This window comes from Acinonyx jubatus, chromosome B3, assembly GCF_027475565.1.
Source record: "Acinonyx jubatus isolate Ajub_Pintada_27869175 chromosome B3, VMU_Ajub_asm_v1.0, whole genome shotgun sequence".
Taxonomy (NCBI): domain Eukaryota; kingdom Metazoa; phylum Chordata; class Mammalia; order Carnivora; family Felidae; genus Acinonyx; species Acinonyx jubatus.
In genome coordinates this window covers 21137090-21151859 of record NC_069386.1, presented here as the reverse complement: position 1 = coordinate 21151859, position 14770 = coordinate 21137090, and the positions used below count along the sequence as shown (strand labels likewise).

Below are 14770 nucleotides of genomic sequence, written 5' to 3'. Positions count from 1 at the left end.
GGGAAAGGCACATGTACAAATGTATGGCTTGATGACCGTTCACAAACAGAACACCCCAGGATGACCAGCACCTAGATGAAGAAACGGGACCTTACCCAGACCTGCCAGTATTCCTGGTGTCCCCTTTCCTGTACCCTCCACAAAGGGTAGTCCTTATTCTGACCTCTATTGCCATAGAGCTTTGCTGTCCTTTCTGTCTGCATCCCTGTTCTGTGAAGACTTGAGGGAAGAGAACTTTGTCTTCTCGTCTCTGAGTGCCTGAGGACTGAGAGGCAGATTTGGGGTCAATCTAAACTCCATTTGCAGCAAGAGCAGTCAGCCCCCCAACACAACTGAGCACAGAGCCCCGGCCCCAGCCATTCCCACCTGGCAACATACCCTGGGAGCTTCTGGGGTATGCAGAGGATTGGAAATCAAGGATTCTGTGTCCTGGGCTCCATGATGTGTCTGTGGATATGTCTCTCTCACAGTGTGTGTAGCCACTGCAGCGTCAGCTCTGACTGTGCTCCCTTCCCTTCAGAGACTTCGGCCAGCTTGCCGTGGAGTTGTTAGACCAGTCCTATAAGCACGATGAGCAGATCGCCATGAAACTGCTGACCTATGAGCTGAAGAACTGGAGCAACTCCACCTGCCTCAAGCTGGCAGTGGCGGCCAAACACCGGGACTTCATCGCTCACACCTGCAGCCAGATGCTGCTGACAGACATGTGGATGGGAAGGCTGCGAATGAGGAAAAACCCCGGCCTAAAAGTACGTATGGCTTATTGTCATAGTGGTAACAAGTGACACCTGTGTGAGCTCTTACTCTGCACCTTGCAGAGCCAGGCATTCCTGTGGATTATTTCATTTATTCCTCTGAACAGCCCCATGAGGGAGATGCTTGCCTTACAGATGAAAAACCTGAAGCTTCAAGGTTGACTTGCCTAGGATCTGAGCTGGTGAGGTGTGGGTCCAGGCCCTGAACCCAGGTGGCCTAATGCCAGACCTAACTGGTGTGCCTGGCTCACAGAGATTGGAGTTCACCCTAACTAACCACATCCCAGGACAGGCCATCTTCCTGCCATTAAATCAGGCACCTGAACTCTGTTTGTATAGATCCTGTTACAACTCTGAAACTGTGTGATTATATATATTTTTAATGTTTATTTTTTATTTTTGAGAGAGACAGAACATTAGAAGGAGAGGGGCAGAGAAAGAAGGAGACACAGAATCTTAAGCAGGCTCCAGGCTCTGAGCTATCAGCACAGAGCCGATGTGGGGCTCAAACTCACGAACCGTGAGATCATGACCTGAGCCGAATCGGACACTTAACCAACTAAGCCACCCAGGAGCCCCTGAAATTATGTGATATTATTTTAATTGGCAACATTTCATTATATGGGGTTTATAAGAGAATATGAAGTTATAGTAGGGTTTGAAAGGCTGTAGTCGGTACAAATTGTATTGTGATCAAATCTTAGCTCTGCTGTTTAGTACTGTTAACTAGTAGGTAAGAAAAGATTCTAATCTTCAAATAATCCAGCTCCCTCATGGCAGTATTATGCCAATCTCATGGGATTGCCATGAGAGTAAAGAAAAGACATCTTATGTTATATTGTGTAGTGTGGTTCTGGAAAATAAAAGGCATTTCATTTCTTAATAATATGAATGTTATGCTTTGCCCTCATATGAAAACTGAGCAGTGGGATTAAAAGTCTGTCAGATTAAATGAGTATAAGAAGTCAGTGAGATACAAGAAGGAAGGAATCAAGAAGAACAGAAATGAGTCCAATAAATAGATGGAATGACCAAGAGGCTACAAGTGTCAGGGATAAAGGTCAAGGAAACAAGAACAGTTTCTTAACAAGAAAATCTTTAACGAGAACATAGAAGGGGGATCAGATTTCAAGTAAAACAAAAATGCACACAAAAGTTAAGGCTCAGTTACGATTCAAATTAAAACTCAGAATGATTTTGAGCAACTGGTAGTGTGTAAAAAAAGACCATTTGACCTCTGATATCAAGAACATGATCCTTTAGTGGTACCAGAATTCAGCATTAAAATTGCCATATGGCCACACAATAAACAATATTTATATAGTAATAAAAATGGAAATGCTTTTTATTGGTTTTTCAGTTTTTGGAATAGTCCCATAGACAAAGCACTGAAGACTCGAATATGATTCCTTAAACAGAATACAAATGCCACCAAGTATAAAATACAAAAAGCAGACACCTACCTAGGTGGCTCAGTCAGTTGAGCGTCTAACTCTTGGTTTCAGTTCAGGTCATGATCTCATGGTTTGTGGGATCAAGCCCAGCATCAGGCTCTGGGCTGACAGTGCAGAGCCTGCTTGGGATTCTCTCTCTTGCCCTCTCTTTGCCCCTTCCCCACTCGCTCTCTCTCAGAATAAATAAATAAACATTTTTTTAAAAAAGAAAATACAGGGGCACCTGGGTGGTTCGGTCAGTTAGGCATCTGACTTCGGTTCAGGTCATGATCTCGCAGTCTATGACCCCACATGGGGCTCTGTGCTCACAGCTTGGAGCCTGGAGCCTGCTTCAGATTCTGTGTCTCTCTCTCTCTCTGCCCCTCCCCGACTTGTGCTGTGTCTCGCTCTCTCAAAAATAAATGTTAAAAAATTTTTTTAAAAAAGAAAATACAAGAATCAAAGGCACAGCTGGGAAAAACTGGGTGGTAGAAGGAGGAAGGGAGGGTGGTGAGAAGGATAATATCCCATATTATAATGTGGGGAATCGAGACTATCAAAAGTTGTTGAAACAAGAGAAAAAGATTTCAGTTCATGATATAAAGTTACAAAGATAACCTTGTAGGAACTGAAAACATTCATGTGGCTATTAAAAATGGGAGCAGAGGAATAGATGAAACGAGATCAAGTCTTGTCTAAAATAATATGTCAGGGCACCTACGTGGCTCAGTCAGTTAAGCATCCAACTTGGGCTCAAGTCACGATCTTGCAGTTCCCAAGTTCAAGCCCCGCATTGGGATTTCTGCTGTCAGTGCAGAACCCACTTCAGATCTTCTGTCCCCCTCTCTTTCAGCCCCTCCCCTGCTTGTGCACTCTCTCTCTCTCTCAGAAATAAATAAACATTAAAAAAATAGGATGTTAATAGGTAGTACTTAAACTAACAAAGAAATAGCAATATAAAACGTCACTCATGTTGTTAAAAATATGAAGTTATTAAAAAAACTAAAATCAGAAATAGTTAAAAGTGATTATCTCAAAATATGATTCAAAAATACTTCTTGAGGACAAATGATATGAAATTACATATTGAAAAAAAACACTTTCTAGACACATATATCAACCCAGAACAACCAACATCAACACACATTTTTAAATTACTGGATCTTAATGAAAAAGAAAAAACTCCCTGGGCATCCAGGCAAACACAACAACAACCAAAGTGAAAGTTACTTATAAGGGAAAGAAAATTAGATTATAATCAGACTTCCAGCAGCAACCACTTGTGTCAGAGAAAAAATTGGAGTGTGTCATATAAAGATACTCCCAGAAGGAAAATGACAGACCAGGATTTTATATCCAACAAAAGTGACTATTAAATATAAAAGGTATACACAAACCATTACCAACAGGCAAGGACCCCAGGAAATATTGTTCTTATGAGCCCTTTCTAAAGACTCTATTAGGTAATGAGCTTCCAAGAACCACAGTAACCAAAGAGGCATCAGTATAAGGACTAATGGTAAGCCTCAGATATATATTTACATATAGTGCTGAGACTAGGGGAGGGTTAAGAGGGCGAGAGTATAGTATGCAATGGCTATGTGTTCTGATAATATAGATATAATACAACCTTTTTAAAAAAGAGGAGAGAATTGAAACACCTATGCAAAAAAAAAAAAAGTAACTCTTCAGTAATCATAATCAATAGCAGTAGTATTAACATTGTTATTCTGAAACTATAAAGCAACTGAATAACGAGGGGTATTTTAATTCTATCATGTCTGTCCTTTAGAACTAGGATTCAGTGTGTAGCAAAAGGAAACACAGCTATGGTCTAGAAAGGGGTAAATGAAAAGCCTATAGTGTTTAAACGGAAGCATCAGTACAAACTCATTCCATCTCTGAGCAATGAAAAGCCTGGACACAATGACCTACTGAAAAGCAGTGAACATCTCCAGTGCCCAGATTGTAGTCTTGCAATACCATTTCCCACTAACTGGGGCCAGAACTTCTTGGAGAAATGATTCGTTCCAGATCTGGAGCAAGAAAATTCCAAGATAAGCCTAGAACATCTTGACATACCAGATGGCAAAGAAGCTATCAAAGATCAGTAGGGTAAGAACGGGGGACAGAGGAGCCCACTCGAAGAGGCTTCCACTGGCCAAAAGAGACGTTCTATTCTATTTCTTTGTTTGGTCTATTCATGCACCTACACCCTACTATCTTAATTACTGATTTTTTATAATATAACTTTTAATGTACGGTAGAAGTAGCCCTTTTGTGGTATCCTTAACAATGTATCACTGAGGGGGCACCTGGGTGGCTCAGTTGGTTAAGTGTTCGACTTCAGCTGAGGTCATGATCTCACGGTTAATGAGTTTGAGACCCACATTGGGCTCTGTGCTGACAGGCTCAGAGCCTGGAGCCTGCTTCAGATTCTGTCTCCCTCTCTCTCTCACTCTCAGTCTCTCTCTCTCTCTCTCTCTCTCTAAAATAAACATTTTTTAAAATTAAAAAATGTATTATTTAATATAACATTAATATTCATATATAAATATATATTTAATAAATATATAATTTATAAATATAAATAATAGTTATTGTTTAATATTACAATATTATAATAGTTAATTGTTTAATGATATACTATAATATTTTATTATTTAATCATATAATACTTTTATTTAATAATATAATGATAATATACTATTATAATAATTTTTATTATTTAAAAATAATATTGGAGATACACATCAGTTATTTCTACATAAAATATTTTTTATCTACTTCACTATCAGTATTACTATATTTTGTTTATTTGTTCTCATTTATTATATTTTAATTTAAAGATTTACCCGCTTTGAAACTCAATATAAGCTCTTTGCTTTTAAGACACAATTCCACACAATACTGCTCGCTGTCTATCTAAAATAATGTGATGAAAGTACTTACAGTTTTCAGTTGCAACTCTACCAACTTTTATTCAGTGTATCAAACAGAATAAGCCACAGACCATCAGAGCAGAGATAAACCTGTTTTAGGACAAATCAATTTGTTGAGTGGTGCTGAAGGTCATAATTTAAAATTTTTATATATACTAGGAAAATTTTCTAGAATTGCCATAGCTTAGAAATCTAAAAATTAAAAAAAATCTTTTTTATCATCCTATATAGGTTATAATGGGGATTCTTCTTCCCCCTACCATCTTGTTTTTGGAATTTCGCACATATGATGACTTCTCATATCAGACATCCAAGGAAAATGAAGATGGCAAAGAAAAAGAAGAGGAAAATGTGGTCAGTGATACCCTTGACCATAACAGTATCAATTGACTTTCATTCTCAAAATTGTTGAGATTTCTCTTACCATGAATTTAGAAACCATAGTAATTGGGGAAATTTGTATACTTCTTTATTTTAAAAAAAAATATCTGTTAAATACTGTGCATTTCCCATTTAGCAACCTGCTTGCTGTGTGCTGTTCTCTGTTTTCCAGGATGCCAATGCAGACACTGGTTCAAGAAAGGGCGATGAGGAGAATGAGCACAAAAAGCAAAGAAGCATTCCCATTGGAACAAAGATCTGTGAATTCTATAACGCTCCCATTGTCAAGTTCTGGTTTTACACAGTAAGGCTTCCTCCTTCGCATTGGCCATCTAACGTGTTTTGAATATGCAGGATTGTTAGAATCAAGAAACATGTCAAAGGCTTTTAAAAATGTTTTAAAATTCACCAAATTAAAATGAATTATGAAAACAAAACTGGGACTAATTCAGATCTTCACCTAAAATTGTATCTGGATATCTTGTTCTATATTTTACATGCATGTAGGAATGTGGCCATCCTAGCCCCAAATACACCATTTCATAATGCAAAATAGTCTTATTTGCTTAAGATGAAGGATTTTTTTAATGCTCTCAGTAATACAAACTTAGGGAACTATAGCTTTATTTTTAAACGGACACAGATTATTGGTGATTTAAAGAGCAAACTCACAGTTAACCATTTTTTTCATAAAACTAGAGGGGCCACTAAAGGAATGTGGTTGAACCCAGGTCATAAACTCCTAGACCAGGGGAACAAATCAAGGCCTCTACACTCTGAAATGCACACCAAATTGACCACAGTCTGGCTTCACACTCTCCTCCAGCTGCCTTTGGTGGCCACTGTCTTGGCATCTCCAACAGTGTGGCCATCTATAACCAGAGAAGACTCAGTCTTACACATTCATGCTGGGACATCCGCAGATGGGCAGATGGGAAGGCTCCCAGCTGTGGGAGGTCCCAGGAGGCACACAAAGGCTCCCACAACCTTGCAGTCTGGGAAGGTTGGGACAAGACTACTCATGAAACCCCAAGCACCAAGCTTCAGCCTCTGCCAGGCAGGCCCTGGCACTGTGGCTCCATTTGAGACTAGGCAGGGACAGGCGATGGGAGGTGAGGAGCTGGGTCCAAATCTATGAATGAAGCAATTGGCAGGGGGGTAAGCAGTGGGCAAGAGGAAGGCTGCATGTGGATCCAGATCAACTATGCACCTGGACACCCAACCTTTTGGTAGCCACACCTGGTGTGGTGGCAGAGCCACTGCTGCCCATCTGCTCTGGTAAGAACCAGCTGAGCACTGGCCTGGACTTCAGGAGAGTTCAGCATCGGGTGGGGCCACACCCTATGTAGAAGACCCCCAGTGTCACCCTGCCCCTCGGACTGCTAGCTCTGGCCCGGTGGGAGGGTGTGACATGTTTTATAGCTTCCCAGGGATTCCAACATGGCCCAATTTGGAGAATTCTGATTCCTCTGCAAGGAATAAATCATGGATTCGAGGGATTTTACTGTATTACTGGTAAAGCTTATGCAATTGGGAGGGGTGGGGGTGAATCTTAAAAAATAAAAACTGCCGAATCACAGATGCACAATTGCTAGAACACTCCCTCCTTACCCCCATAACTCCTGAAGAGGCCTGTGCCAATGAGGCTCCAGAGGTGAAGATTCATCAGCTCCACAGTGAATCAACCTCAGACCACCTCCTTCCCACCTGATACCTCACTCTCATATACCTCCAAACTCGGCATCTTTTCTTGCCACAAAGATAGGAAGCTTGCCGTGGCCACAGCAAACCACAGATATGTGAGTCCTAATTGTGGGGACTCGAGGCAGCTCTGTGCATCAGGGCAGACAGCTCTCACCCCCTCCCTTCTAACCTCCCACATCCACTAACAGTGAAAAGATTCAAGAGGGAAATTTGCAAGGCAGGGAGAGAAAGTAACATTTTCCAATTTCCAGGAATGTAGAAGTCACATGAGTGAAATATTAAAATTTTCTCATTTCTCATAATTTTGAGCAGCTCCGTAATTCCCCCATGAGGGTGATAGTAGCCACAAATACATCTTCATTTAGAAGATGAAATGCCAGTGCCCATACGATCCTAAAGTATAAAATGCCTCCCGACCTGCCTCAAAGTTTATCTGCACTGGTGATGTGAACGGAAAGTTCCTCTAGGTGAGTCAGTCCAGCTGGAAACGAAAATTTGTTCTTGAAGAGCTGTCAACCTGAAAACAGGATTTCAAAGTGTGTTTCCAGCATGTGTTATCTCCCCAAACACAGCTAACTGTTGTTCTGCCCTTCAGATATCATACTTGGGTTACCTCCTGCTATTCAACTATGTCATCCTGGTGCGGATGGACCGCTGGCCTTGTCTCCAGGAGTGGATTGTCATCTCCTACATCGTGAGCCTGGCATTAGAGAAAATACGAGAGGTGATTACTCCAAAGGCCCGTCCCAGCCCCACTAACCACTGACTTTAATTCCGATATAGCTTCTTATTGCAAAAGCACTTCATGAAAATCACAAGTGCCATGGGACCTTTTTCCTCTCTTGAGGCATCACAATCCCAAATGTATTCTATTCTTTTGCTTAAGATTTCTGTCTTCTGCTTCCAACTGAATCTGAATTTGCAAATCAAAACACAAGGCAAAATAAATGTTTAGTAGCAAAAAACATAGTCTCAGTGCCTATAAAAGCAACAGTAAATGCTGCCAGATACCTGAGATAAACCAATTTCCACAACTGATGTTTTCTGGGAACTGAACCTAGAAACAGAGAGAGACACGAGATGATAGTTTTCCTACAATTTAGGACTCAGAATCATGCCCGGGCTCCCTCTACCACCTCCAATGGGGATTCTTCCTTCTTATTAAGGAAGGGCTCTCAGGAGGGGAAATAGGGCCAGGTAATTTTCTAACATCATCCACAAGTTTTAATTCACTACATTAGCTTGTAAAGGGAAAGCTGATATCCAAGAAAATATGAATTTGATCTGAAAAAGCACAAAGAAGGATTCACATTCTTTTTCCACCTGACGTAAAACCAGTACTATTGTTTTGCAATTATTATTAACCCTTTCTCACTGAAAAAAATATTACTGGCAACTTCACCACAACAGAGAGAGTTTGATGCTATCAGTTTAACAAGAGCCTGAGAAAGAAAAAAGTGCCAAATCCAACATTTTACAGCCCATCTCCTTTGCTACTGCGCTTTCTTTTCTAGCTGAGCTTCATCAAACTCTGAAGATGTTACAAGTGGGATTTCCCAAGTGGCCTGCAATACCATCCCTTAGTGCCACCATGATCTTGCTGAGTATCAGCCATGTGCTATGATTTCCTCCAGTTACAGAAAGAGGGTAGCCCTCAGCCAGTATGGATGAGCTTTTAAATTAGTGAATCCCTTCTGTGTTGGCCAAAAAATAGCCACCACCCCATCCCACTCATGGGGTCCCCAGGACCTACCCAGTCTCCATAACTAAAGGGGTACCACATGGCACAGCACCCCGCCTCCCACTGCAGGGTCCATGGGGCTCACTGTGTGTACACCTGTGCAGGCTGGTTTTTCAATATTTTCAGTTTTACTCTGAGGAAATAGTGATTTTTTAATCAGTGGTGATTTTTAAAGGGTGATATCTTAAGCAGGAAAATCATTTAATTTCCTCCCGACTTCTCCTATCTACGTTGCAAAAGAATTGTGGCAAACATCTCCTAGCCCGATTCTGCCATCTCCACCAGGTGGATTACCCTTTTGTGAGCCCACACGGGTGTGTCTCCCCTCTAGACTTTTCCTCCTGGACTAACTCAGGAACGTGGGCTGATGGGCACATATCCAGAGTATTAAAAAGAAATCAAGAGGCAGCTGTTTTAATTACAGCCAGAAGAACATAATTTAGAAGGCATTTCCTGAGAGTTTGTGAAACACTGCATCTAGGAATATAGAAGATTCCATGGAATTTCCCTTTCGAGATATCTTTCAATGCCTGAGAAGATTAGTGTGTAGAGGTCTTCACCAGGAAATGGGAACAGATGCCCTGGAATGTTCCACCAGTCCTATCTTTCCAAGATTCTGAGATGCGGCTTCCAACACAGCATTCCTTCTTCATTGTTCTTTGTTTTCAGATCCTCATGTCAGAACCAGGAAAACTCAGCCAGAAAATAAAAGTTTGGCTTCAAGAGTACTGGAACATCACGGATCTTGTGGCCATTTCCATGTTCATGATTGGAGCAATCCTTCGCCTACAAAAGCAGCCATACATGGGCTATGGTCGAGTGATCTACTGTGTGGATATCATCTTCTGGTACATCCGTGTCCTGGACATCTTTGGTGTCAACAAGTATCTGGGGCCTTACGTGATGATGATTGGAAAGATGGTTAGTACTGACATCCCGTTAGTAACTAGAGATGCTGTGGTTGTGGTTAGAACCTGAGACCAAGCCTTGGGTGTGGCTTTGTCAGATTTCATTTGGTCTTTCCTTTGCAATTAGTTTCTTACAGGAAATGTTTTTTGCTTTAAGATACATAGTTTTCCTACACATTAATATGGTATATACATACAGTACATACTGCTTTATACAGAGGTATGCGTATATATATATATATATATATATATATATACATATAAACTGTATCTATGTACATACTAATACTGCATGTGTGTGTGTGTATATATATGTTTATATATATAGCAATAATCTAGTTGATAACATGTGGTAAAAGCCAGAGACAAATAGGGCCCAGGGTCACTCCACAACCTGTATTCCAATCTTCAGCCCATGTACTCTGGTCTGAGGGTAATTCATGTGATTAGGCCAAGTCCATGGCAACATTTCTTCCAGAATAGGCCATACTATATGGAAAAAAAATGAGTCAGCATATCATCCTTACATCACCTAAAACAGCTTCAGTGTTAGGACCAGACCCAGAAGAAAGGAAGTATCTTAAATTTACAAATAACACTTTATAGTGCATGTGGCTTTGAGTAAAAGGATATATGATTTAGCTTATCCTGGCAAGGGCCCTCATCTTCAGAGATGTCCAAAATTAGGAATTATACCAGTTCGGTATCCACAGTAAACAGAGCACTGCTCACTGTAACCACTCAGCATTTGTGTAATGAATGAATAAATATCATTCTGTATTCTCAATTCATTATCTTGTTTTCTTAGATATCTCCTCTGACTCCTTAGTTTCCCTTACAAATTCCCATGTTTCCCCCATAATTCTTCCCTTTCTTCATTTGCACTCGCAGTTATGAGAGGACTATTTGTTTATGGGCAACAGTAGAGGAGAAGAAAGAGTGAGAACAAATGAGGGAGTCAATGTTCTAGAATAAGATGTATGTATTGCATGGTGTATAAAAACTAGGAGCCCATGGCTCAGATGGAGAGAAGAGAAAGAGACTCTTCTTCCTAATTAAGCACTCATGAAGTCTTTGGGGAGAGCATTACAATGAACCAGGTGAACCCGGCCCATGAGTCAAGACACATGTTTTCTCTACTCAGATGATTGACATGCTGTATTTTGTGGTCATCATGCTGGTTGTGCTGATGAGTTTTGGAGTAGCCCGTCAAGCCATTTTGCACCCAGATGAGGAGCCTTCTTGGAGACTGGCCCGAAACATCTTCTACATGCCCTACTGGATGATCTATGGAGAGGTGTTTGCAGACCAGATAGACCGTAAGAATAGAATTCATAGTAAGATTCTCTTCCCTGCTTCTGAGGCAGATGATCAGTTCCAAATTAATGGAAGAGCATGTGTTAATTTGGAAATAAATTACTTTTTATTCTGCCATGAGCATCAAATCATTTTATGAAGGAGTAAGGGCAGAATATGAAATGTAGATTTTTGAGACATTAGTCATTTCTTCTCTTCTAAAAACCGTTAACCAGAATTTTGAGTCTGATCACTTTAGCTGGACCTGGTGAATATCTTATCACATGAATGCAGCACCAGTGCCAATATCCTAATATTTCTTCAACGTAAATTTCTTTCTACTCCAAGGCAGAGCTAGTAATATTGTTCCAAGAGAATGAGATAGCGAGCATGACAAGGTGACTGGTGTCTTGTGTCATCCTCTTCTTCAAGCCTCTTCTCCAAAGGCCATTTTCCATGTGGCTATCAATTTCCTCTTCACTTATGCAGTTCAAATTTTGTTGTTAATTGTTATTGTTATTATTATGATTAAAAATAATCAGGATGTTAGCAGAGGAAATAAGCCATAATCCTGTATGGATTTCTGGGTGGTGCAGGCCCCAGCCCCTCCCCAGGCTGAGTTGATAGATCATGGTATCTCTTGTGTGGTAGGTTCTTCAGACCTGTTCTTGTGTTTGCCCCCATATTTTCATTTGCATGTTGTACTCTGTCACAAAGCATCAGACTGCTATTTCCAGTGTTCTGCTTCTTGGGGATAGGTTTTGAATATCCTCCACTTGTATGAAACACACAGTTGTCAAAACATCGTCTGCCACTGGGTTAGACTGATAACTAGTTCATACAATGCCTTCTACCTAGCTTTCAGAACATAACTCCAAACACATTATCATGACAAGTATCTCAAAGTCAATGCGAGATATTGAATGTGTCTGTAGCTTGGTAAACCAGAATGTAAAAATCTAATTTGGTTTCCAAAGAATATTTGCTTAGGTAAACATATGATCCAGACATAAATTGTAATATTTTTAATTTTTTATTATTAAATTTGTTAATGAGAAGATAAAGAGGCAAATGAGTATATTTTCATTAAATGTAGGTTTTTGATTCTTGATCTGATTATTGCATAATAATTTTGCATTTCTTTGTGCTTATGAGGTATGTGAATTGGGATATAGAGAACGCCTGATTGGTTAACCAGTTGATTAAAATGATCATCTGCCAGTAGCCTCATATCTTTTTCACAGTATTTTTTAACTAGTGAGCTTCTTATTGCTTTATAACATATGGTAAAATCAATGTTCATGAAATATATATATATATTTCCTAGTATTAATAATGTGTATAATTTCCTCTAAATAGACCACTGTTTCCAAGCATGAATCTATAATTCCCAAGCTTGAATACTTTGCATTTGTTGACACCAAAACTGTTCTTAAGTTGCTAATCATGTGTTTTACTTTTCTCTCAATTGTCATCTCATTTTCTTTCCTCCCTTCCTGTCACAACTAAAAAATAAATAAAATCCTGCTTCCAATCGCTATATAGTCTACGCCATGGAAATTAATCGTAAGTTTACACAGAATTGATGACTCTAGTTCATGAAATGTGTGTATTCATCAGTCTCTTCCTAAGATAATTACTGATAGCCTTACGCTGGTCTTAAATATTCCTCTTGTTTTCTGATGTTAATACTCTTTTAAACTGTAAGTAAGTAAAAAGTAGGTAGACGATAAATTTATGGCAATTACTTCACTGATCACTTTTGCAGTCATTCTATTTTTTAGTTCAGGACATAGGTCCCATAGGATCAAAGTGGCATTTTGAATGAGCAGAGAAAGGATGATTTTCCAAAATGATACCAGAACTGTTGATTAACAAATTTGAGGGTAGAGGGCATCGTACCTCCTTCCTCATAACAAAATTATTTCCAAAGTTCATGTACAAGTGAGATTAAGGAGACAACATAAGCTGATCTTAAGTAATCAGAAGACACAATAACTTTCTAATGGGTAACAGTACAGAAAAAAAGATCTATCTGCTTAGAAATTAAGAACTTCTGTATATGAAAAACACAAAGAAAGAAACGGGAAAACGTTTACAAATATAAGTCAAGAATGACTATCTCTGAGTGCAGAAATGAGCTTCTTATTTTCTTTGTAGGAGATATTTTCACATGAAAAATTATTACTTATGAAATCAGGGGAAAATCGTGTTAAAAAAGAAATAGATCGTTTAACGGCATAAGTAAGTTATTTATTCCATTCATTCTATGTAAAAAGCAAGTACAACAAGACAAATTTTGTTGCAGCTCCTTGCGGTGACAACCAGTATGATGAGGAAGGCAAGCGGCTCCCTCCCTGTATCCCAGGCGCCTGGCTCACACCGGCCATCATGGCGTGCTACCTACTGGTAGCCAACATCCTGCTGGTGAACTTGCTCATTGCAGTTTTCAAGTATGTGTCATGGCTGGGTGCCTATTAGTAATTACAGTACAAATTTCCAATCTGGGGCCACGGATTTACACAGAATTTCAGGAGGGCTTTTAAAGGTGTAAAATCTTTACAACCTCTTTTGTTCAAATTTAAGCAGCCTTAGTGTATTCATGAGTCAAAAGTTGACACTTAAACACACTAAATTTTTCTCAATGGTTCAATATTTTTTGTTGTTGAAATATGATTAATATACAGTGTTGTATCAGTTTCAGGTGTACAATATAATGATTCAACAATTCTAAACATCACTTAGTGCTCATCATGATAAGTGTACTCTTAATCCCCTTCACCAATTTCACCCATCCCCCCCACCTCCCCTCTGGCAACCACTAGTTCTTTGCATTTAAGAGTCTGTTTCTTGTTTTGTCTCATTTTTCTTCACTTGTTTTGTTTCTTAAATTCCACAAATGAATGAAATCATATGGTATTTGTCTTTCTCTTAAATACATTTTAATTTTAATTTTGTTTAGTATTTTAACACTTTGATGTGTATTTTAATCTAATGAAATATTTCCTTAGATAAAAGTCTCCGGAGGTAGGGAAGATCTGAGCATTATCAGAGGCTCAGAAGGCAATGTCAATTTCATAAGCTATGACAATTACTGCAATATTATATAAAATACTTTCCTTATCGTTTACAGAATAGAAGACAAAATGGCCTAGGAAAGAAATGGCTTACAGTATCAAATTTCTTATAAAACTTACCCATTTTGGCAAATGGGCAAATGTGTTGTGTGTGTGACCATACTTAACACATGTTGAAAAAAATATTTTCTAGCTTCTAAGATGAAAAATATGAGGGAAAAAAATCCTTCACAGAAATATAGAATCTTAGAACTGACCAGGGCTTTGGAAAGAATCTGGTTCAAACTCTTTTTCAACTGTATTAAAGGTTTAAATACTTCAAAATGCTTAGTTGAATAGCCCCTACCTTTAAAAATATGAAATAAAAATTTCCTGAGTGTATGAGTCAATAGACTGCAGTGTGATGTTTTAAGAAGGCAGTAGGGGGGCGCCTGGGTGGCGCAGTCGGTTAAGCGTCTGACTTCAGCCAGGTCACGATCTCGCGGTCCGTGAGTTCGAGCCCCATGTCGGGCTCTGGGCTGATGGCTCAGAGC

General features: G+C 39.5%; 1 protein-coding gene across 1 annotated transcript in view; it reads left to right on the top strand.

Moving 5' to 3' along the window:
* The window catches only part of TRPM1 (transient receptor potential cation channel subfamily M member 1), a 95026-nt gene that overhangs the window by 56972 nt on the left and 23284 nt on the right, over positions 1 to 14770 (top strand). The window contains exons 18-24 of the mRNA XM_027067886.2: positions 521 to 749; positions 5362 to 5484; positions 5684 to 5815; positions 7811 to 7939; positions 9626 to 9877; positions 11009 to 11183; positions 13469 to 13613. Coding sequence (XP_026923687.1) covers positions 521 to 749; positions 5362 to 5484; positions 5684 to 5815; positions 7811 to 7939; positions 9626 to 9877; positions 11009 to 11183; positions 13469 to 13613 — 1185 coding nt within the window. The remainder of the gene's footprint in view (positions 1 to 520; positions 750 to 5361; positions 5485 to 5683; positions 5816 to 7810; positions 7940 to 9625; positions 9878 to 11008; positions 11184 to 13468; positions 13614 to 14770) is intronic.